Source organism: Pagrus pagrus (assembly GCF_965226575.1).
Source record: "Pagrus pagrus genome assembly, chromosome: 13".
In the NCBI taxonomy this organism is placed as follows: domain Eukaryota; kingdom Metazoa; phylum Chordata; class Actinopteri; order Spariformes; family Sparidae; genus Pagrus; species Pagrus pagrus.
Genome location: NC_140197.1, coordinates 3,797,845 through 3,822,590, shown reverse-complemented (window position 1 = coordinate 3,822,590; position 24,746 = coordinate 3,797,845). Strand labels below are relative to the sequence as shown.

Here is a 24,746-nt window from a genome sequence, read left to right as displayed (position 1 = left end):
ACGTTCATTCTATCGTGCTGAAATGACTAGAATGTGCATCTCCTCTACCCCAAATGTGAGTGTAAACGCTCTGTGATCACATGTTTTGCTTTGAAAGCTGCTTTTGGGGGCTTTTTCTTCAGACGTCAAAAAGAACTACGCATTGAACGTGCGCGTCGCTCTCTGCTTACGTCACTGTTTGAGGAAGCGGCTGTAACGTGCGTGCGCTGTGGAGCTGTGAATCGAACAACGGTGAAAAAGGGTTTAGCGTCGCCTGTGCGATTTTTGACAGTTTTCTACGCCATGTCATCTCTTCTGAAGGTGAACAGCGAGCTAAAAGCCAAGGTACGTCTGTCAGAGCTGCCCCAGCACAGCGAGCTGCTCTGTGAGGGCTCTCAGCTCTATATTCACACTTTCCACTGGGTTCTGTGACTAATGTGACTTACTGCGGTCTCTGTAATATGTTGTCAGGCCTTCATTTTCATCCCTGCTCCACGTCTGTACATTTTAAACTCCAGCCTACAAGCTAATTCATATATTTTTGCTCTAGAATATTTTTAAATAAGCTTTTTCCCCCCATTTGAACTGGTCCTTGAAGTGGTCCCATGTGCAGCAGTTCCCCCCTCTCTACTACACTCTCTCAGTGTCAGCAAAGTTTTTTAACAATTGTCTTCAGTGTCATTCTGAAATTAATCTTATGACTGTGAGACATTTAGATGAGAGCCCACTGATAAATATTGGAGCTGAACGATGTGGTCTTAAAATAATAGCACAATATTTTTAGGCTATATCGCAATACACAATATATGGATGTTTTGAAATCTCCTCATGCAGAAAAAAAGCATGAATTCATTCATTGAGTACATTATGAACGATCAGTACTGCACATGTATTAATGGTAACTTGTGCCTGACCGGCTGCAGGAACAACATGATAAGTAATGCAACAACTAAGGTGTTTCAATCGTCATCACTGAGTTATTACTCATGTTCAATTCTTCTTCATAGGTAAGTCTGCAGTTAAAGGGACAAGCCATAAAACTGACCAGTCACAACTGTGCACAAATATTCTGCTGAGCTCTAAGTGTCCGTGTAATCACGATAACTAAAGCATTACTTTTCTTCAACAGTGGTGGCATGATTGTGAAATCACATTTATTAACCATTTGTTGCTTATTTATCAATCGTCTTCGTCACCACTCAAATAAAGGCAGCCCTTCGCTCTATTTAGGCATCATGTATTGGGAAAAATTACAATTACATCACAATTGCATCAGTGCACCACTGCCTCTCTCTTTAACTGCAGACTGACAGATGAAGAAGACGTGAACATCTCATGATGATCGAAACACCTTGGTGTTGCATTAGTTAAAGTATTGTTCCTGTTGTTATGTCAGACATGGTAAATGGTAAAGGTAAATGGACTTACATTTCTATAGTGCTTTTTCAGTCTGCTGATGGCTCAAAGCACTTAACAATACTTGTCTCATTCACCCATTCACACACACATTCATACACTGATGGCAGAGGCTGTCATGCAAGGTGCCAGCTGCTCATCAGGAGCAATTTGGAGTTCAGTATCTTGCTCAAGGATACCTTGACGTGCAGTTGGGGATCTGAGAATCAAACCAGCAACTCTCCCTCCTGAGCTACAGTCGCCCATGACATGAGAAACTGTTAATACATGTACATTATTGATAGTTTATGAAGCACTGCATGAATGAATTCATGCTTTTTCTTGCGTGAAGTCATGATAATTTGTGTACCCTTTCTATGAAGTCTGACCAATACTTCAATATTGACATTGCAACAGTTTTGTAAGGATGACTATCACTTTAACAAAATCTTAACACAATGATATTTAATGATAAATAATAATCATATCGCCATACAACGATATCCAAAATCTGTGTCCAAAATATAGTCTCAAATCATGATAACGATATAATATGGATGTATTCCCCAGCCCTAATAACTCTACATAAGTAGTTAATATTAGCTCATTACAGATGTATTGGCATCTGCAAACATGTCAATAAATTACAAAAGAAGTCTACAGAAATGAAAAATATATGTTTTGAAACAGCGTCAACATTCTATAATGTTTCCACTATAATGAGAGAGATTAAGTTTGTATGTAAAATACAGCCACTGTTGGTAAAATATTTGTGAATATCAGAGTGGTTTTAACTGTACGTCAATCTGTTGACAGGTGGAAACATTCAGGGAGCAGATCACCAGTGAGGTGAGTGTTTTGTGTGCCATGATACAGTCAACGTTTCCTCTCTCTGGTTCTCTCCTTGCTCTCATTGTCTCTTGCCCTCTGCTCTCTGATTAAATTCATGCTTCATGTTAGCATTGTTAGCATAATTTCACAGCCTCTTTTATTACAAAATGTTTGCTACTGCAGGCAGAGCACCTGGTGGCCAGCTTTTTTCCTAAAAAACTCCTGGAGTTGGATCACTTCCTTAAGGTAAGTGACCCCTACTGAAGGATGTTATGATCCAGAGAATATGTCCTGGTTGATGTGGCGACACCTGTGATCACTGGTGGTAACAACAAGTGCAGTTTAGCATCAGAGGTCAAATTAGAATCACAGTAACACTGGTTTACATGTTGCATCGTTTCCTGTCAATCCCTCATATATATCAAGGCAGTTTGAATTCAGCATGGTAACGGCAATGTAACGCCTCGAACAATGAACATATTCTGCACAAAAAAATAAATGCCGATTGTAAATGACTTGATGTTGCATGAAAAATTCCAACCATAAATAGTACAATATTTTTTTCACCCAATAACAAAAAGGTCTCAAATACAACCAGTAAAGGGTTAACTAATGTAGACGGGACAGTCTTTGGAAATAAGCCATGATCTCACTGGACCAAACCCTCGGGAAGACCTTGTCCAACTTCTGTTGAAGGCCATCTCAAAAGCTTTGCTAGCCTACTGTGATGCACGATTAGTCCCAACAATGCAGTAGTTTTTATAGACAATTTGTGAATTATTCTGTGAAACTCCTACATGTAGATATGTACCTGTTTCAAATGTGCGTAGACGTGCCCAAGTAGATTAGTGGACGTGTCTTTTAGAATTGACACAAACAATGTCCCCTGAATCCCAGTGTCTCCCTCATTACCTGTCATGTCTCTACTGACTGTGAGAAAAGCGCAACGATGCCCAGAGAGGACTTGAAATGTGCCTAATGTGTATGATTTTTTTTCAGGCCTCTATCATTGTTTGTACACAAGTCAGTTTTCGACCTTTTTCATGTGGTCCACATCCAGGAGCCCATTTTCAACGTGACTGACCTGAAAGAAATCCATTCAGAGATCAAGTGCAAAATCCCAGAACCGATTCTCTTCACCAACAGCCATGATGGCATTGACATGGTAAGTCTACAGTATCTTCTATCTGTGTAGGTCAGTGATGTAAAACAAAAGATCCTATTGCATCTGAGCCCTTCTTCTTCTCCTTCTTCTTCTTGTCTTCTTCTTCTTCTCCCTTTTCTCCTTCTCCTCCTCCTCCTCCTCCTCCTCCTCCTTCTTCTTTCCCTCCTACTTCTTCTTCTTCTTCTTCTTCTTCTTCTTCTTCTTCTTCTTCTTCTTTTTCTTCTTCTTCTCTTTCTCCTTCTCCTTCTTCTACTTCCACATGCCCCCAATTAGTAGACAAGTGTGTCCTATGCCTGAAGACTGCCAACATGCAGTTCACTTAACTCACACAGAATGTACACTTGTGCTTATATCGCTACAAGGCAGTATTCCGAGCTAAGCGTGACACACAGTTCACCACAGTCTACTGCTGCATACCAGTCCAGTTGTTGGTGATAATGCATCTAAAAGCAGGACTGACAGTCATCAACAGCCAAGGACAATGAAGTCTGACATGTTGGTTTCAGCCTGAATATTATTATTAATGTCCACACACTGCAATGGTGTAACAGAACCTCCACAGATGGTTATCACCTCAAGTCATACTGTTTTTTCTCTTTTTGATAGGATGAGACGCCAATTAAATCCATCCATCAATTTCTGCCACTTGTCTGCCTCCAGGTCACATTACTTGATACATTTTATGACACACTAGAAATTATTATTATCTACAGCTGGAAAATACTGAAAAATATGTGATGTAAATGTCAATAAAATCATGTACTTAAATAACAATAGGCCATAATGTCCCTACTGGTTTTCTGTCGTTCTGTGACTGTGTACGTGAAGTTATTAGGATTCATTCTCTGGGCAACATGAATGTCTGAACAAAATTTCACGATAACATATTCAATACTTGTTCAGCAATTTCAGTCTAGTCCAAAGTGGTGGGTCGACTGACCAACAGACCAACATAGAGCCGTGCTGCTAGCATAGAGTCTAAAAATGAAATGTCTCTTCTTCCGTTTGTGCTGCAGAATTCCAGGAAGAGGAAACTAGGAGATGATGTCCCAGGTGAGAATTATGAATAAATGAACTTTGTGTTTAAGTTATGTAAGTCTCTATTGCCCCTCTTTTTCATTGTATATATGATCATATTGCCCAACTCCAGGCCTATGAGAACACACTGCATTGTGTATTTGGGTCATTTTTCCATTAATTCAGAACTTTTTATGTCACGGGATTTTTAAGTTTGGTCCACTGAGCTTACTTGAATAATTTTTGAGATTTTTTTGTATGTGTATTCTAAGATGTGATAAAAGTGTATTACTACTACAGAGAATCAAATGTGATTGAACGAAAGTGTAAAAATATTGGAGATATGAATTTTGGAAAATTACAGATGAATTGTTTGGGTAAAAAATTATTTATTGTTATTAATTTGATTCCTGTAAACATTCTGCAGATACTATTTAAATGAATACATGTTGCAGATCATCCTTAGTACCATGGATGTTCAGGACAAATGTCAACCCAATTAAATGAATGATAAGTGATCGGTGAGGCTGAGAACACATGCAGAGAGTCACATAAATGCTGAAATGTAGCTCAGAGGGCCAAGCTTAAAAAATTCTAAACTGAAAAAGTATTTGGAGTTCAGCTATGCCATGAATGAAATAGTAGATTTTACATTAATTCATTAGAGGAAATCCATGTCATGATCTTGGAGGGCCGAGGTGAGTTGGTTTGGAATGACTCATTTGTTACATAGATTTATAAAAGTCTGATGTCTGAATGAAGGAGAGAACTATCAGACGTCAGTAATAACACTTGAATTGATCAAGCCAATGCCTGTTGAGCTTTATCAGAGCACAGTCAACCAACTAAAAATAGTGAGCTGGATCTGGATCTTGGTCCAAATCATGGAGCACAGTGTGAGAACTCAAACCAGCACGAGAGGAAGTGTTTGTAACTGTGGATCCTGTGATTGGTTCCAGGGGAGATGATGAAGTGTAACGGCAAGCTGGTGGACCTGATCGAACGAGTCAAACCAGAGATCAGGACACTGATTGAGAAGTGTAATACAGTAAGTGTTCACACACACACACACACACACACACACACACACACACACACAGTATTAATCAATTCACAGTATACTGACGTCGTAATATGTGCGAGCTGAATCGACCATAACCAGATGGTTCTAAATGGTAAATGGACTTGCATTTCTATAGCACTTTCCAGTCTACAAAGCACTTTACAACACTTTTCACATTCACCCATTCACACACACATTCACACACTGATGGCAGAGGCTGTCATGCAAGGTGCCAACTGCTCATCAGGAGCAATTTGGGGTTCAGTATCTTGCTCAAGGACACTTTGACATGTAGCTGGGGGAGCCGGGATTCGAACCACCGACCTTCCGATTACTAGACGACCCGTTCTACTAATCCTTAGAGTGAACAGCCGCTCACTCTAAATAAAAATTCCCTGTATCTGAAATGGATTCTTCACCATGAGGGATAAGAGAAATGTAAAAGTCAATCCAGACTATAAATAACACACTTCAGTTGGACTTGGAAGTGCTGCTCACAAACCACAGTAAGAGTCTGTTGCCTGCTCTTCATCTGACAGCACACTGTGTATTTATGTTTAAACTATTCCTTCATGCAATATTTAAAATTGATCCACTGACCAAATAGAGCAGAATGTGTCCATATCTGGTTGATTAGTCTTGCTTTCATTGAAGAATAGCACTGCTAATAAGCTCTACTAGCTTAGTGTTAATTACATCAACATTACTTTATTTATCTCTTACAGTGTGCATACACAGCACAAAACTGGACAGACAACAAGTGGTAGACAACATAATTGTGGCTTAAAACAGTTTTTAAAGAAATAGATACATTGCACTTCCTTCACAATAAAAGTACAAAAGCACTGGTTCAAAGCTTTTAATGTGAAGCAAGATCAGTAAATGCTGCGTTTGCATCAGCTGTAACTTAAGACAGCTGTGATACACGTGAACCAATCAGTTTACGGTAAAATAAGGCTGAATTTCAATTAAAATAAGAACAAGAATTTAGGTATGAGTAGTAAAAACCACAGAGATTCAGTTAGAAGATACAAAATACTGAGAGCTGACCCAAGGGAGCGCTCTCGCTCTACTTTCCAGCACAGACACATGTGAGTTCACAACACACCTCTGTTTTAACTCCTTTTCACATTTGAACAGGGAAAATACCTACTCGCGCTGGATTAACACTAAAATCAAGCCAATTGTCATTTTCTGTACACTGAGAGGATCCTGACTCCACTTGTCTCTACACTCTGGCAGGTTAAGATGTGGGTCCAGCTGCTGATCCCCAGAATAGAAGATGGAAACAACTTTGGAGTCTCTATACAGGTCAGTCTTCATTGACTTCTTTGACAGGTTTAAACAACAGAAGAGAGGCTAAAATAGCTCACTGCAAACATGTTGTATTAAAAGAGAGCGTCCTGTAGTCAGCACAGCGAACACACTTTACCCCACTAATTATTAAAGCGTATTTGTTGTCTGGCTATTATAAATTGTACTCTTAAAACTCTACAAAGAAGTGTGTCTTTTCAAATGTCTATAGTAAATGGTTAGTACTTAAAGCAACATTATGTAGAAATCAGCATCTTGTGCACCTTGCCCCCTGACTGCCCCCTGACTGCCCCCCGCAGTTTCAGCTATGGCAACGGCGGTGTATGAAGATGCAGCGGCCTGTAGCTCCTCCAAATGATGCTACATTTGAGATGTGTTGACCGCTTTCTTGCTGAAACACATACTGCCCATGGCAGAAATACTCTCATCATCATTGGAGGAAAAAGAGTGTGCTTTGGACTAAGAGCAGCAGACTTTGAGACGGTCCACGGTGCTTAATCCAATCCACTCAATGGGCAGACCGTTTTCTGAGCCGACAGAGTGCAGGACCACAGTGAGACGAGGAGAGGTCACCCGACATTGATGTTCGGTGCTCACACACAGTCAGAGTTGATGGACAGTGTGTCCCAGAAGTCAAAATTGCAATATGAAGATGCCGACCACATTATCATCACCATCTTGTTGCTGCTGCTTACATTCACCCTGACTCAGACTCAAAAGATGCACTTTGTGTTTATGAATATTTGTATATAAAATACCTTGTACCTTCAGTGCAGCACTTCTGTAGTCAGTTCAAATCCCAGGGGGGCCTCATTTATAAACCTGGCATATGCACAAAAAAGGTGAAATGTGTTTACGCCACTTTCTACTGATTTCACTTTGACTCTTGCATACGTACATTTCGGAGGAGACGACGATGTTCAGGTGGTGAATAGAAGCCAGATCGTACAACTCAAATCTTAAATCAATATTTGATCCGTGCTGTCTCACCTTCACACCGACCATCCGGAGTGCAGCAGAGAGGACAGGACTGTTTGGTGTCTAACTCGTCGTAGAAATCCAAGAATACATCAAAAAGCATTAAAGAATGAATACATATATATATATATATATATATATATATATATATATATATATATATATATATACACCAATCAGCCACATCATTAAAACCCCTGACAGGGGATGTGAATAACATTGATCATCTTATTACAATGCAATGTGCTCTTGGGAAACTTTAGGTCCACTCAACACACACCACCCGCCCAAACACTGTTGTGGACCAAGTACACCCCCTCATGGCAACGGACATGCAGTGATATGTATGTGTCGCAGCAAACCTACTGAATTTGAAGTCCAGTATTTTTCTGATCAAGCATTTGACAAATGGGTTCTGTTATAAATATGATAACAATAATAATAAGAAGAAATTAATCATTTAAAGAAATCATTGTTATTATTTTCCTTTTTTTATTAATAATAAAAGTATTATAATAATGTTATACAGTGAGGTGGAAAATGGATAATGAGATGATCGAGAAGAATAATGAAATATTAATGAGACAGGTTTTTATTTTATTCAGTTTACTGACTTATAGACTAAGAATCGATAGGATCATTGCTAAAAAATAACCATAGGTGCAGATGCAGCTCTGGACCATGTAGAGAGCCGGCTAGGGCTAACCTAGCAAGGCATCAGCTGATTTTAATGTTAATGTTTTGATAGCCCTATGCATTCAGTACGGGGTGTGAAGTAGTTTAGATAAGCGGTTCTCGAGATAGCTGCAAGCAGCAATACCAGAGGCCACATCTGGATATCATTCAATATTCATAGAACCATGAAAATATACTCAAATCAACTGAATGTTGTATGAAATGGTTTTGCTATAGGAATTCTAATTTAGTCGTTCTAATTTTAAGTATAGTCATTTAAATAGTCCAAACAAACTCAGTTAAAGTTGCAGCATTTCTCCATTTTTAACTGATTATTTGAGACCAGTTCAAGTCAGCACATCACTACAAGACTCTGTTGTCACCTGCTCCCCTCAGTAGTGTTTGCACCTGGTCTATATTGAAACATTGTAGTGAATATATGCAGTCTGTGTAGTCACCATGTTTGACACTGGGGGGCAGCACTGACATGCTCCACATCATTTGTTGTCGGGAAGGTTTCCCAGCTTCCACTGATTGATCTAACCACACCCATAATATTCACCAGAGGTAAGGCTGAGGTTTAAGTAGAAGTATAAGAGGACAAATGCATTTTTTTGGAATATGAGTCATGCAAAGCTACTCTGGTAGAGTGCCAGAATGAAAATATAGAGCTTGATTGGGCATTATAGGTCCCCCTTAACAGTTAAACACAACAACTGTTAAAAAGTGATGGTCATCATGTCACCATTTGCTTTGCTAAAGTTGGCCCACTCTTAGCACGATAAACAGTTGTGTCGTCATTAGCGGGCAGCTTCATGTCAGGTAAACGAGGTAATGAACATGCGTGCCAGTCATACTGTGTTCCATGTGTGACAGTAATTCAATTTTCTGTTTCATTTCACCACGTGTGTCTGCAGGAAGAGACCGTAACAGAGCTGAGGACAGTGGAGTCAGAGGCGGCATCTTACCTGGACCAGATCTCCAGATATTACATCACCAGAGCCAAGCTTGTCTCTAAAATTGCCAAGTACCCTCATGTGGTGGGTAGTGTCTTGGGCTCTTCTCTGAGAGAACACCTCTGGTTGTTTTCATGGTTAACTGTGTGTGTCAATGTGCTATCTTTACTATGCAGGAGGACTACAGAAGAACCGTGTCAGAGATCGATGAGAAGGAGTACATCAGTCTGAAGATCATTGTTTCAGAGCTCAGGAATCAATATGTGAGTGTTGATTTGACTTTTTTAAACCCTCATCTACACAAGCTGCAGTGGAACGTGGTAAAAAGCTGCAAGAGGATTAAGAGCATGATGTTACGGGGGAGTTATTGGAACTCCTCGGTACAAAACCCTCAACATAAAGGCTGTTACAGAACATGTATATGTCCCAAACTTGTTTCAGGAAGGCACAACCTCTGAACTAAATAAGTGCAGTCTTATTTGTCAAATGCACTCAGATTACAGTCTATGTCAAGGCACTCAAATCTGAATTCAAAAGTCTGCTTTCATTTTGCCTTGGTCATTACTATTAGCTGTTACCCTTTACAGCATGCAATACCTAAAACCTGCTGGCAGTGAACTGCAGGCAGCAGCTGAAAAGTCATTTTATTGCAAGTTTATACTATACTATCACAGATAAGCAATCATGGAGGGTTTATTGCACGCATGTATTGTTCTCTTTATTACAGTTTATAAGTTTCCATGAACACCTCTGTCAACTCTGTTTACAATAACAAAAATATGAGGTGAGTGCTTAATGCCGGTGTGATTATTAGTCAGGATCATTTTCAGTAATAATAGTTGCCTGCTGAAGTTCAGCCATGCCCTCGGTCAAACACCGACACAGAGATTGGAGGGATACAGACTGCGTAAAATTACACTAAAACATTTTATCTGCTCTGTTGTGGGTTTTTCCCGGCTCAAATGAGGCGGAGGTGGTACCATTCTGTGCATGTGTACCGTGCCTTTAACTGGCACATGCAAACTCTTTTTACACTGAATGTATGACCCAGGACTGCTCTGAAAGTTATGAAGGGTAAAAAGGGAGGGAGTCTGTCTGTGCGCTGCAGCCGACGCGAGAGCAGACAGCACTTGTTCAGAAAACAGAGTCTCGTGTTGTTGTTTTATATGATCAACAAAGTATAAGTGGCATTCACAGCCCTCAGCTGCATGAATAAAAAAAGTGATGTTAGATCAAGTAAACATTGGCTTTGCCTATACACTCAACACACACTAATTACTTGGTAACTGGATACCATCGTCTTGACTCCTCTGTCACCAGTCCCTTCCTCTTCTTGTGGTTGTGCACTGTTTTCAAACCTGACAGGTTTACAGCATATCATCATCAACATGAATTATTACTTTTAACCTGCCTGTGAAAATCAGATGATGTCTGCCCCCATTAGGCTCCTCCTCACAAACTCACTCTGTAAAGTAATCCCTAATTCTAAAAACCACATGTGCAAACCTAAACCAATGACACCAGTGGGATGTAGTGTTACCCTTTTTAAGAAATTGAACATGATGGAAACAAACTGAACAATACTCACCTGTTTGAACAGCCACACGTCGCTGCTTTTCTTCTTCCTTGTCAGTTTTGGCCGCACTTCTCCTGGTGCACTGTGCAGATTACAATACAACACAATACAATGCTATGCCCACTACATTAGCATTATGCCACAATTGACCGATCCAAAGCAAACCAGGCGTTGGTCATCTGACATCAGGCTAAGGGGCCGTCATACACCAATAACAATAACCAAAACAATAATACTCCACATCACAACTGTAACGACAATGACAGTGGGGAACAATATCTTTGGGATCTCTTTCAGAGCGATTTGATTAACGATATAAACAGTGACAGCCATCTGAATCTACAGTGCCCTTAACTGGCTTGATTTTGGGGACATTTTATTACCAAAGAATGTTGCAGGAGTGCTTATAATATTTACTTCTAATTGCAGCCAACCTCTTATATGTTTGCTAATTGATGCATTTAGGAGACAAGAATATACTATAATATTATTTGGAGCACAGAGCAAAAATGGGCAGGACTTGGAAAGAGCCAATCGCAGTTACAAATGACGGAAAACCACAAAGTGCAATGCTTTAGAAAAGAGTGTTACCCATGAAGACACCTGTGAGAGTTTTTTAATAGCTGGAGGCAGCAGCTTCTTCGTTCTCTACGCACGAAAAGCCTTATGTCTGGTTTCTCAAGTGCAGATAAAACAACAGATTGATGCCTCAGTCAGATGTCAGTGTGGTTTACACAGAACAATGCTGATCTCCACTTTCTGCTTTTTGCTTTTAGGTGATTCTTCATGACATGATCCTGAAAAACATTGAGAAGATCAAGATACCCAGAAGCAGCAACTCTGAAGCTCTTTACTGACAGCCCCTACACAAACACACACACACACACACACACACACACACACATACAAGAACACACACATTTATGTTACTCCCCTCTCAGATGTGCAGAGTTGTGGGATCCTCCTCTGTCTTTGGTTTCGGCCTTAATCTGCAGTCACTGACATGGTTTCTGGCACGTAACCTTCAGTTTCGGCTCTTTGGGAGCTGACCTCAGACCTTTTCCCTTAAGTATCCCGACTGCATGCTGCTGTTACAAAGAGCACCTACATGGCCTGCCTCTAATCTGCTGCTCCGTTGGGACCGTAGCTCCGAGGTTCCTGCTGGTTTCTCTTCCTGTCTCGGTTATCTGGAGGTGTGGTCTCGTGGATGCTGTACTCTCCCAGTATTTATCATCTGTTTTGAATGTTTTTTGATTTTTCCAGGTTTTCTTTTTTTAGCTCTGTGTTGCCTGAACCACCCAGGGAAGGTTCCCTTTGTTCAGTTTTTGCCCCTGCCTCTGAAGCTCTCTGAGCACACCACTGTCCAAGAGGAAAAAAATGTGGAATTTAAAACTCCACTCAGTACTCCCCTGGTTGGCCTAAAACTGTCAAGGGACCTACTTCACAAATATAATGCAGACAGCTCTCCTCCGTGCTTCAGACCACAGCTGTAGTTCTTCAGCTGAAGTGTTGCTGTTAGCCCGATATACAGAGAATTTGACGTATCTAGACCTACTCCATTTCAAATTGAGGATCCTTGCTCTTGACATGAAGGTTCATTGTTCTTTCTCCCCCAGCCTTTTATTAAAAGTCTTGTGCTTGTTGTATTACTGACACTTGGAGATACTATCGCCTCCCCAGGAAGAACCTGTGTGCCTGCCCTCGTGTTACAGGAAAGTGTGCTACATAACATTTGTTGGTGTGGTGCTTAAGGAGGTGATACTTGAGGTCCAGAGACACTCCTGCTCTGAACACACTACCACACAGGTGTTCAGTCATTAAGGTACCTCCATGTTTCGGTCACTATTAATCAAGCAGACTTGAACTGAACTAAGCCTGCAGCATCCACACAGGTGTTTGCACTTTTTAAACCTGAACAGACATCATCTGAGGACGGTGTGGGTGTTTACCCACCGTGCTTGATTGGCATCCTCCTATAGGTGTTGACTTTCACATTTATCATTCCTATTGGTTCATCAGATTTAGTGGCTTCAAGTCATTCCAGGTCAGCCCAATGCTGCATTCCATTGTACTTGGAACTCAGAATAAAAGCAATCTCCGACACTGCAATGAAATGAAACGGTCATCCATGTCAGATTTCCAAGTCAGAAACTCAGGCAAGATCCACCAAGCCCAACTTCACGACAAAAGCACAAATCACATCACAGCAGTATGGCTGCACACACTGAACAATTACCAATAACCTGTTCATCACATTTTACTTCATGTAGTGTTTGTGTTGTGAAACATGCTGTAACAACTTTGTAGATGCCATTCTCATTTAGTTGATATGTGCTTGATAAAAGTCTCTGCGAGCCTGTAGTAGAAGCCTACTCCTCCTGTCTTTGTTCAGTGCCCCAATCAGATAAATGAGCCGCTCTACTCGCTTGTTAAGTTATCAGACTTCCCATACAAACATCCGTTTGCCTGCAGGCAGCCATGTTTTCCCGAGCAGATGCACCGGGACGCATTTAGATTGGAAGTTTGGAATAATGACTTCGAAACATCGACTTCCGACTTGCACTGGATTGCAGCATAACTTCAACTTCAGCCTGAGCAGAGGTCTGATTAGTGAGAATAAGTGAAAACACCTGTTCATGGTGGGCCATTAAGTTCTTCCTAATCATTTCTACAAGGAAGACGGATTTACTGCTGGTCAGGAATTGACCTGCCTGGTTCGCTTCATGCAGAGTTCAGTCAGACTGAACTCTTACAAGCAAAATCTGATGAGCTCCAGATTTATTGTGCAGCGTTTTGTGTTTTGTTCACTTCATAATCAGATATTGAAGCCTGGTGCTTTTGTAACTCGACAGTACTGTGGGGAATGAGTGCAGTTAGGGAACGACTTTAAAGTGGTTTTATACAGGTTTTTTTATTTTAATTTGGAGTGAACAAAGGGATAAAGGAACAGACCTCAGTGACTTTTTTGACAAAATGTAGTTCAAGCAAATTTAAACTAATTCATTCATTTATTCTTACGAATAAATTGGTATGCAACACACCAGATTTCACTCTTCCTTCATTTCTATGAGGGACGGGGCGAGATGTACTCACTTTCAGTCCTTAATTGACCTTTTGCAAAGTTCAGACTGGGCAAAGTCTGGAGTGTCTCCGGTAACAAGCCAGAAAGGGTGGGACTCTTTCCACTAATGCTGATTGTTTCAACTGTGTACTTGTTCATGTAACCGCTACAGGGCGAGGTCATGAGTTGAGGGGAATAACAAGTGTTTGATAAGACAATGTGTCATATTCATGAATGGGATGCATTTGTTAGCGGGCTAGTCTTGCCAGCGCTAGTAGTTTATAACACTTAGAAACCTCCCACATGTTTTTTCTGCCACTCCTGCTCTTTGCCTCAGGATGTGAGCACATTCGAACAGACAAAATCAGACGGTGTTCCCTTCACTCCACTGCATAACTTATGTTACAAGCTATACAGTTTCTGCTTTAATAGTTGATGATTCTTAGGTATGTTATTCATACGTTATTTTTGTGTAATTAAGACAAACAGAAAATGAAACAAATTCCAGCTACTTCCTGTGTAGGCCCCACTGAAATCTGAACTTTGTAAAGTGAACAGGTACAAACAGCAGCTTATTCTTACACCCCGAGTCACTAATGCCTGTCTAGTATAATTCAGTCCCATTAAACGATCATCTATAACTTACCTGATTATCAAATAACATTGTAAACTGTGCGTGCTGACACATAAGCACACACTTCATGTGACAGAGCTTTGATGTTTTTCACATGGCAGCATTTAGTAACTATTCCTGATTGTTGCTAACCCTGTCAGCAGAGCCAGCCAGCTGCACACATCACAGCATCTAAAAAAAAATCCAACACCATTGTGTAATTGGCAGGACGTTGATTTATCTGGGCAGGCTTCCCAAATCTTTAACATTGTGTGAATGGGAAACATTGGCTGTGCTAGTAGCATGTTTGTTTGTACTTGTTGGTCAGTGCTGTACATTCCAGGCTACTTTTAATCAGCAGGATGTTGTGAAGTTCTGACAGAGGGCCAGAAGTCTGCATGGTATCACTGCAGCCACACAGTAGCAGATCTTTCCTGTCTGTGTTATAACTCTATTCAGCTCCCCTCACCCCACAAACGTCCCCAAACAAGCTTATGAGAATTTGCCTTAACTATACTACACTCAATATTTAGTTGGGAGTATGCACCATGTCAGGACTGCATCAAAAATCTTAAAGGTAATCTTAAAGGTATTAAAACCACATTTAGGGACCCTCTTAAACACAGGATGTTAAGATTGGGTAAAATGGCAAGAGCCACTTTAAGGTCCTTGCTAATTCGGCTTATGTTGTGCCTTCGGGTGCATCTTGTCAAATGACCACAAACACACAGAGCACAGAGTGAACCCCTTAATGACTTTTGGTCTCCCTGAGAGTTGGAGGGTGTGTGGCAGTTGCCCACTGCCCACTAGTCATTCTTGTAACTTGTGTCTTTTGTCCCTTTCTTTTCAAGAATTATTATTTTACATAATAAAAACATTATTTTTCAAAGAATCTTCAAGTGATATTTGTCCTTTTTTAGCTTTGTAGAAATGGTCATGCTGATAATTTACTTTATGTTTTGCATACGTGCTGTATACCAATCCAGCAGGTATAACCTCAGCAAATGGTTGACTACTTTATTACTTTATAACACGACCAAGCTCTTGGACACAAAGTACATTGTGGATACATTATTGTACTGTGGCTCAATCTGTTGGTCTCATGCCTTACGAGCAGTTCTTTAGGATAAAAATCTAAATTTGAAGCCGTTAAATTTTATGATCAGTCTGTTTTTATAACCTAATAAATCGTCAAGTACCTGCAATCAGCTTTCATCCTTTCATTTATCTTTTTTGATCCCTGTTGTAATCCATCAAACAATAAAATTACAATTGAGCTGTATTGTTTTTCTCTGCAATAAAAGTTCATGTCATGCGAGCAGGTCTATAAATGCTGCACGTGGCGATCAGTGTATTTACATGCGTTTAAGTAACTGGTTACAGCCGGCTATCTCCAGTGATGTGATTTCTTGTAAATGAGAACCCTGATTTCTGTAAATGTGGTAGATGATTAGAGAAACCTTATTCCTTGTTCAAGAATGTACACAGGTTTTTGATCAGCTTTGTCCATGTACACATTGGCATGAAGACTTTAGGCAGGGAAAATAACAACGGAGCAGCCTGATGACTGGAACTGAGCATCCAGGCTCTAAGGAAGATTTTTTTTTGTCGAGTTGTTAAATTCAGATTGCTGTAAGGAAAAGCTCCACTCTGTCCGTCCTCTCACTGCACCTTCAGCCTTCTCCAAACAAAGGAGGAAAGTCCAGAAGTGGCATCTTTTGTCACTGATACAGTTAAAATAAGAGAGGAGAAGTCTGTCTACTGACATGCATGAATATGTGGATCGACAGTAACCAAGTAATTGCAGTGTATGTAAATGCATTCTCCAATGATCTGTGTAACCATGTTGCTTTGACTACTGTGGTTTTCAAAGCGTTGAAATGATTTGTCTTGTTATTCAACATTTATTCTAAATTAGAAATAGACAACCGTTCAACTTTCCTCCCTCCAGATGTTTCCCGGTGGCATCACTGTTTGCTCCGCTGTCACAAAGACAGCGTTAGCAACATGGCTACAGCTTGAAGGCTGGCTACTGTCTAAAGCAAAGAACAGCTGTAAGAATCCCTAGAAACCTAGAAATCCTGATCTCAGTGCTCTGAAAAGGCAAAGTAAATAACTAGGTATTAATAACTAGGCAGGTTCTGTTACTTACTGATCTCGTAGCAGGAATGCTTTTTGAATGCACTTTCTCCTACAATGTAAAACATTCAATGAAACGTGGAACATTTATTTTAATAAATTCTATTCGGTAATCTCAGAGTTCAAAGAGCTGAACGACATATCACAATTAAAAATACTCCTGGGAGAGGGAGATAGGCATGGCTTGCTGCCCAATAATATTGGGCAGCAAGCCATGCCCTATCTCATATTATGTTATATTCATATCTCATATTATGTGTCAACATGCCACAACCTGAGGGACAGTGAGTGACTGACACACACACACACACACACACACACTGTATATACTGTATATATAATTAATGTAAATCAATCTTGGTGTTGTGTTTGTGTTGTTATTTGTTATGTTATGTCCGAGTGTTTGGACAGATGCTTTGGCAACATTGTTGTTAAACTTTCATGCCAATAAAGCCCCTTTGAATTGAATTGGAAAACAAAAATTGAATTGAATGCTGGTTTTGAGCCATCACATGTCCTGGTGGTAAGAGGAAACGCATATCAACAGGGGAACAGACTTTGACACAACACCGAAGCGCTTTCCATCCAGTGAATGTCCGTCCGTTCACTCTTGTTTTACCTCAGTTTCTCTCCCTCTTCATCTTCTTTGCCTCCTCCATCAGCAGGTTCTTTTTCTTTTGCAAGTTTCTACAGTTATTCCAGTTGTTCCAACGTTACCTGGGGGCAGGGAAAACAATGCCTCTTCCCCACTAAATGCTAAATATCAGCATGTTAGCATTCAATGTCAGTCAATATATTTGTTTAGTACAAAGCACAGCTGACAGCGATGGGAACATCATTTGTTTTGAAGGTATTTGGTCATAAAACAAATGTTTTAACTACTTAAAAAAAATGCTAACCAAAGTTGTTTCAATACATTGTCAGGAAACAATGAATGATCTTAACTGAATGTTGTGCATACCAATGGTAGATGGTTAGATATTAAGTTGGATTACTACAAAACCTTTGACTGATGAGGAGACTAGATGAATAGTCCAGCCCATCGTCATCAGAAAAAAAGACCATATATTATTTTAACCCATTTGCATTAATAAATTGTTAAATTGCCAATATGTCTTGTTTCTTCAGACTTCAATCATCCAATCCACCAAACTACCCCAAACAAGAGTCAATAGCAGAATAAGCACATTTTTCATGGGCGCAACCCACATACTCAGCTCTGCTGCTCATACCACAAATGCATATTCCTTACAAATTCGGCACCATTTAAAAGGGAAATAAACAGGCTTTCCAACGGTATAAGATTTATTGCCAAGAAGCATTGTTACAACAAAGAAATGTGTTTATGTTGTTTATGTTGTTTAAGGGATCAGTGGAAATCAACAAATTCACTTGTTATGGTATGAGGATGTATTGGAATATTCAGGAGATCACAACCTTTTTGTAGGACTCGTTCTCTGGAGACCTTAAGTTCACGACAATCCATCTAATACCCTTTTGAGAGGTACTGTATCAACAAAAAATGTCAGCCTGCTGGCGGTGCTTGTTAAAACCTCAGGCGATCAATCATTAGGATTCATCCTTTTGGGCACATAGAATATCAGCACAAACTGTCATGGAATTCATTCAGTAGTTGTTGAGATATTTCAGTCCGAAACCAAAATGATGAACCAATCAACCCAGCAACATTGCCACTCATAGAGCTAAAAATATGACCCCAATTGTAGCTGTAGCTTACTGCTTAACCCATCAAGAACGGATGCAATGTCTGTGTGTCTCTCCCTTTAGAGCATGATGCATGTGAGCATGTTTTGGATGATGTGTTCACTTTCCAGACGTGACTAAAGAAATGTATTGTAATTCCTTAATGCACATTAGAGCAAAGGCAATGCCAAAGTCCTAAGATCTTAAATGTTTTTTCATTTAAAAAACTCTATCTGCTCCCGAGGCTGAGAAATAAAAGGTTTCTGTGAGCATTGACAATTCTGTCAAGTTTTTCAGAAAACTGAAAAGGTTTTGGGAGGTGTTTTGGAACAGTGCTTTAGGTTTTAGGGTTTTTAGGTCTTTAATGGGTTTAACATTAAGAAAATAAGAGACAAGTTGTTATACAAAATTACTCACTTGAAGCAACTTCATCCATGCCTACTCTTTTATTAGTGCCCTTATCAAAGGCAACACCTCTCAGGTTGTAAAAGCAGACTTTGTAGTCAGTGGACTCACCCCTTTAGACAGCCTACTTAAAAAGCTACAATGTCTTATTTTCAACAGTAACTGTTGTACATCTGCGGAGAAATGGTCTCCCAAACTATTCGCACGATCCTCAGATGCCTCCTGGTTCTTGCAGTTGTTGCCTCGTTGATAGGTAACTTCGTCCTGATATGGCTCAACACCAGACGCACTCCACAGTGCCCTGCTCAACAGGTAAAGCCACTCCAACCCGTGGTGCACAATGAGCGCAGCAATGTCTTTGCTGACCTCTCGGTGGAAGAGTTTCTACAGGTGCGTGACTACATGTCTAATATACCAGGGATGAGCATCTCGCATGACCCGTCTTCACCTCCTTCAGCTGACTACCTGTATCTGATTGACCTCTCGCTGCCGAAAAAACAGGACATTTTGCACCATCTGGATGCCAACGGACCAAAACCAGCAAGAGAGGCGACTGCGGTGGTTTTTCATGCCAGTGAGAACAACATAAAGGAGTATGTTGTAGGCCCACTCCCCAACCCAACCTACCACCGGGATGTCACCTTCGAGAGATATAAAAGGGAGATCCCTTTGACTGCGCGTCCGGTATATTTTGGGGAGCACATTCTTATAACAAAGTTTTTGCAAGATGTACTAAAACCAGTCAGTACATTGCTGTATGACAGTTTCGGTATAGATGCATCCGCATACCCTGCTTACTATGACAACATGCCCAGAGGAGTCAAGTCAGGAGACAGGCAGACCTGGATTTCACTATGTAGAAATGAGGAGGGCTTCTTCATCCACCCAGTAGGCTTTGAAATGTTGATCAACCACCAAAGCACCAATTATCTGTCCTGGCATGTGATCAGTGTGCTTTATAATGGCCAATACTTTGACAGTCTAACAGAACTGAAGATGCAATACGAAGCAGGAACCGTGAACAAAGTCGTCTACAAACCCGTGCCAAATTACGCATCACTCAAACCCAAGCAGAAACCCACGGGTATTGGACCCCAGCAGTTTTATGTACAAGGCAAGCGATTCAGTGTGAAGAACAATCACGTTGTATACCTTGACTGGAGCTTTGCCTTCGGTCTGAGCCCGCTTAGAGGCATGAGAGTTTTCGATGTACGTTTTAAAGGGGAGAGGATTGTCTATGAGCTAAGTGTTCAAGAGGCCATGTCTGTCTACGGCTCCATCACCCCGAATCTCATGCTCACCAAGTTCCTTGATGGCAGCTTAGGCATTGGTGTGTGCGCCTATGAGTTGGTCAGGGGTGTAGACTGCCCTTATTCCGCCACCTACATAGACACTTTCCATTTCCTGGACACTGGTGTTCCACGGCAACTCAGAAACTCAATCTGCATCTTTGAGCATGACATGGGCCGTCCTCTGCGGAGGCACTTCTCAGAGATGGTCTTCAACAGTTATGGAGGGCTGGCAAACAGCGCCCTAGTGTTCAGGACAATCACAGCTATAGGAAACTATGACTACATGTGGGATTTCATTTTCTACCAGAGCGGCTCGGTGGAGGCCAAGGTGCACGCCACCGGCTACATCGCCTCTTCCTTTGCATTGAAGGGGAATTTCACATTCGGTCACCAAGTAGCAGAGAATGTCATTGGAAATATCCACACCCATTTCATCAACTTCAAAGTGGATCTCGATGTTTTAGGTATGTGAAGGAGGAATCTTGAAGACCTTGACCATGTCAGAATGTCACTGAAAACAATATAATGATTTTAAAAACTCACACTTATGGTTACACAGAAACTATAACTATGCATAATTGCAGAAATTGAAAATAAGCCTTAGCTGAATATGTCTCTTCTCCAGGAGTGAAGAATGTATTCCAAACCAAAGACATGGAGTTCGTGAATGTCTCGCTGCCCTGGATGCCCGAACGCCATGCCATGATCCCTACGGTGGTGGAGAAACAGCTTCAAACAGAGCAGGTGAGGTGTTACTTCAGTATGTAACGTTGTAGAGTGGCCGGGAAAGGTGCAGTCCACCAGCTCCAGTCTAGCTGCAAATGTGACTTTTTACATTAGTTGTTACATTAAATTTATATGGCTGACACCTGTATTCAAAGCCACTTACAAAAGGTGCATTCAACCATACGACCCAACAGTTGCATGTGCATCAACTTTATCATGCTGAACTGCTTCAGGTGCTACACTGAGAGCATATAGTATTTGTTCAGAAATCATTGGTAGAATAGATTCAGAAAAATCATTTCCCAAATTTTCCAGAGTCTGATGCATTCTCATTCAACATACAGCTGGTCAAAGATAGCAATCATGATATATTTAGGGAACTGAATTGTTACACTTGTCCATATCAATGTGTTTATATTTGAATGAAGCAATTAGCAAGCCTGTGACAGGGGAAGTTTGTCAAAACTCTGATGAAAGGGCTGACAGAACCTTTCCCCACAACAAACCATTGATATTTTAGTGTTTAATGTTAAATAAATAGTTAATTATAAAATAAATAGTAAGTTAATAAAATGTCTAAAATGTGTTAACAAGTTGTGAAATAAACAGCACCAGGATCAGCTGATCATGTTTCTGTTATAACAGTCATGTGACAGGTCAGAATTTGTCAGTATGTGTGTTCTTATGAGTTTATGAAAGTATGATATCATAGCATACAGTCATGTGATTAGATGGTTAGGTTTTGTGCTTATGATATTTAGTTTTGTTGCCATAAACACAGCTGGAAAATGTCCTCTCAACCAACTGTAACTCGTAACTGTCCTCGTCCCAACATGAAACTTAATTCATCATGTAATGTGAACTCTATGTGTCACATATGGTAGAAATTTCAATATGGTACGTATGACACATACAAATTTTTACACATCCGTAGGTGGCAGAAACGTAAAATGATAACGTTTTGTTCTGGTGACTGGGCTGCCACGGGTCAGTGTTGTCCTTGGGGACTTGTGCAGCATTTTCTAGCTGCATTCAGCTGCATGGTCAATCATGAAATATGCATGAGTTTCATAGAGTACTGTATGCTAATTTATAGTTATATGTTTTTTAGCTGTCTTTTTTAGCTTTAGGAATATGGCATCCCCATTCTTAATCCCGCCTACAAAGCTCTGTTTGGTCAACCGATTGATGAATCACTGAGATAGGTGGAGATGTGAGCAGCGACTTAGAAATCTAGAAGCAGGCTACTGGGTGTGAAAATGTGGAAGAAATTTGAAAAAAACTTTACTTATCACCTCAACCCGTACAGGATCTTATACATGCACATGGTATAGGAAATTGTCTAACATGCTTTTTATGTTTGACTACTCAGGAGGCAGCTCTGCGACATGACACCAAGACTCCTCGCTACCTCCACATTGCTAGTGACCAGAAAAACCGCTGGGGTCACCAGCGCTCCTACAGGCTGCATGTGTCCAGCTCCAATGGGGACCACCTCCCAGAGAGCCAGGCTGAGGAGAGGGCCATGTCCTGGGCCAGGTGAGAGGCCAGGCTCCCTGTGAGGGGATAGAAGACCTGCGGCCACAGCAGCCTGAAAATATATCTCAGACAGGAAGTGATTTATCATCACCTTGTGCACTCCGCTCTGCGCTGTGGCTTCTCTGTCTAAAGTAGAGTTATCATGGTATCAGATTTTCACTGTTGGATTGTTGTGGCCTAAAGACTTCACAAAAACGAATTACTCAGTCAAATTCATCTTTAACTTCGGTTATTGTGTGTTTTGCCTCCTTTGGCAAATGATTTACACTCAAAATATGCGTAGGGAGGTGGAGAGATAGTCTGTAACCAGTACAAAAGCATACAAAAAGAACAATTACACTTGATACATTTCTCAGTTTAATAGCAGGTGGCAACTAGCATTAATGTGCATTACTGCCACCTACTATGGCAGAGTGAGAACGGAAATAAAGGTAGAATGATTTCAGTAACAATTCATTTTACAGGTCCAGAAATGTCATGGAAAGTAGTCGGTAATTACCAAGTAACATATTTGAAATGGTAAAAAAATTTTATTCAATTTACTGACCTGCAGAAGTTGGACAGTGGCCTGCTGAAGGGCAGTTGGACAAAAACTATTTGGAAATTAAAGTAAAAAAGTAATTAGCTGAAGTTTCCTGGAATTGTATTTAAGAAATGATCAGCTATTTATTAACTGCTGGTTGGAAATAGCAGAATATCAAAATTTAAATTTTGAGGCAATTATTGCTGTAATCAGGGGTAATTTCCCGGGAAATTTCAAATATGTTGCTTGGCTATTACTGCTCAGTTACAATGAAATTTGGGGCTCTGTAGAGTGTGCCAGTGTTACCAGGATTTCCTGGTATGATTTACAGGATACTATCAGTCTGTATTATAAACACAACTTCAAAATGACATTTTTAAATATCATGGTTATTGTCATTATCAATAGATTGTGACACCCCTTGTCTGAACAGTGTCTCCTCATCATCATCTAATCATTTCCTCTTCCTAGATATAAGGTTGCCATCACCAAGCATAAGGACTTAGAGCAGAGCTGCGGCAGTCTGTACAATCAGCACGACATCTGGACTCCAGCTGTGGACTTCAGCAAGTACATTGAAGACAACGAAAGCATTAACAATGAGGTGTGTGTGGAGGGTGGATTTTTTATTTTGAAATGTCCCTAAAAAAACAAAATTAAATGAAACTTAATCCACTTTTTCTCATTCGTCCTTATTTCTTTATTTTCCCCAGGACCTGGTTGCCTGGGTGACCACCGGCTTCCTCCACATCCCCCATGCCGAGGACATCCCCAACACAGTAACCGTGGGCAACGGGGGTGGAGTCCTGCTGCGGCCACACAACTACTTCGATGAGGACCCGTCCATCCACTCTGCTGACGGCGTGTACATTGAACCGGGCGCCGAGGACAGCTGTGACAACAACAGGATGGCATGCCTTGCTCAGGAGCCGTGCAGCCCCGTCCTCGAACCCTTCACTTACCGCGGCTTCGATTAAGACCTTCAGGGAATCAGGACAGGGAGGACTTAAAATATGATGCCTCCTTTTTTTGTTTCTGTTACTTTGATATTATTATTTTTTTTAAAGTCATACTTATATGTGATGAATTTTTATGTATGGCCCAAGGTTGACATTGTCAGTTTGTCCACACATTGGTCCAGACCACTGACAGATATAAATGGACAACATGACAACACAGCTTCTCTCCTTTTCTCTCACTCCCTCCTCCCCTGGTGCTTGATTGATTGATTGATTGATTGGTTAATTGATTGCTTGCTTGATTGATTGATTGATTGATATAACAAGCTGTTTTGAAGTAGCAGGGGAAATTTCCCATCGGTCCTTGAATGTGGACGCTGATAAGCCTCCCACTGGCCAGCCATTGTGTTCAATTTCCTTCCTCACCCATGCTGTTTCAAGGGAGGCAAAAAGACAAGCTGTCGAGCTACATGGTCGTGGATAATCAACAAAAAACTGGTGTTCTTAATTTCTTACTGACAGATCCTACTACCCACAGGAACCATTACCCTCCAGACAATATTGAACCAGAGTGGTGGATAAGACCTACTCATGGATGATTCTGATTGCTTACAAGATAGTTACTGTGTGATCACTACATTTCAATTATTATGTTTTAAGAAAAACTGTTAAAAATGAATGAAGTTAGACAAAAGCACAACTTTTTTTCTTTTTTTTCACTTTCTGATGCATCAGAGAAAACCCCCTCATGCACATGCACATGCCAATGTGTCCATGTGTTACAGATCTCTTCCTGACAGTTATTGATCAACAGGTGGTTGTTTTAATAGTTTGGC

General features: G+C 40.7%; 2 protein-coding genes across 3 annotated transcripts; both read left to right on the top strand.

The window, feature by feature from the left end:
• Window positions 1-7: 7 nt before the first annotated feature.
• On the top strand, window positions 8-13,316 carry LOC311267327 (proteasome activator complex subunit 3-like). 2 transcript variants are annotated; one of them, XM_084370366.1, is made up of 11 exons: window positions 8-324; window positions 2,191-2,223; window positions 2,389-2,451; window positions 3,266-3,370; window positions 3,977-4,030; window positions 4,387-4,423; window positions 5,347-5,435; window positions 6,693-6,761; window positions 9,335-9,457; window positions 9,550-9,636; window positions 11,726-13,316. In XM_084370366.1, exons 1-11 carry the CDS (start codon window positions 283-285, stop codon window positions 11,804-11,806), a joined length of 783 nt encoding a protein of 260 aa, XP_084226492.1. In that variant the 5' UTR covers window positions 8-282; the 3' UTR covers window positions 11,807-13,316. The 2 variants fall into 2 exon arrangements, with proteins under 2 accessions (XP_084226492.1, XP_084226493.1); XM_084370367.1 differs by lacking the exon at window positions 3,977-4,030 and having other exon boundaries at window positions 15-324.
• A 5,738-nt stretch (window positions 13,317-19,054) lies between these two features.
• LOC311267773 (amine oxidase [copper-containing] 3-like) lies at window positions 19,055-23,928 on the top strand (the record flags this gene model as incomplete). Its single annotated transcript, XM_084371003.1, has 5 exons — window positions 19,055-20,627; window positions 20,789-20,907; window positions 22,262-22,428; window positions 23,423-23,555; window positions 23,665-23,928. The coding sequence occupies 5 exons, from the start codon at window positions 19,055-19,057 to the stop codon at window positions 23,926-23,928; spliced, it is 2,256 nt and encodes a 751-aa protein (XP_084227129.1).
• Window positions 23,929-24,746: the final 818 nt, after the last annotated feature.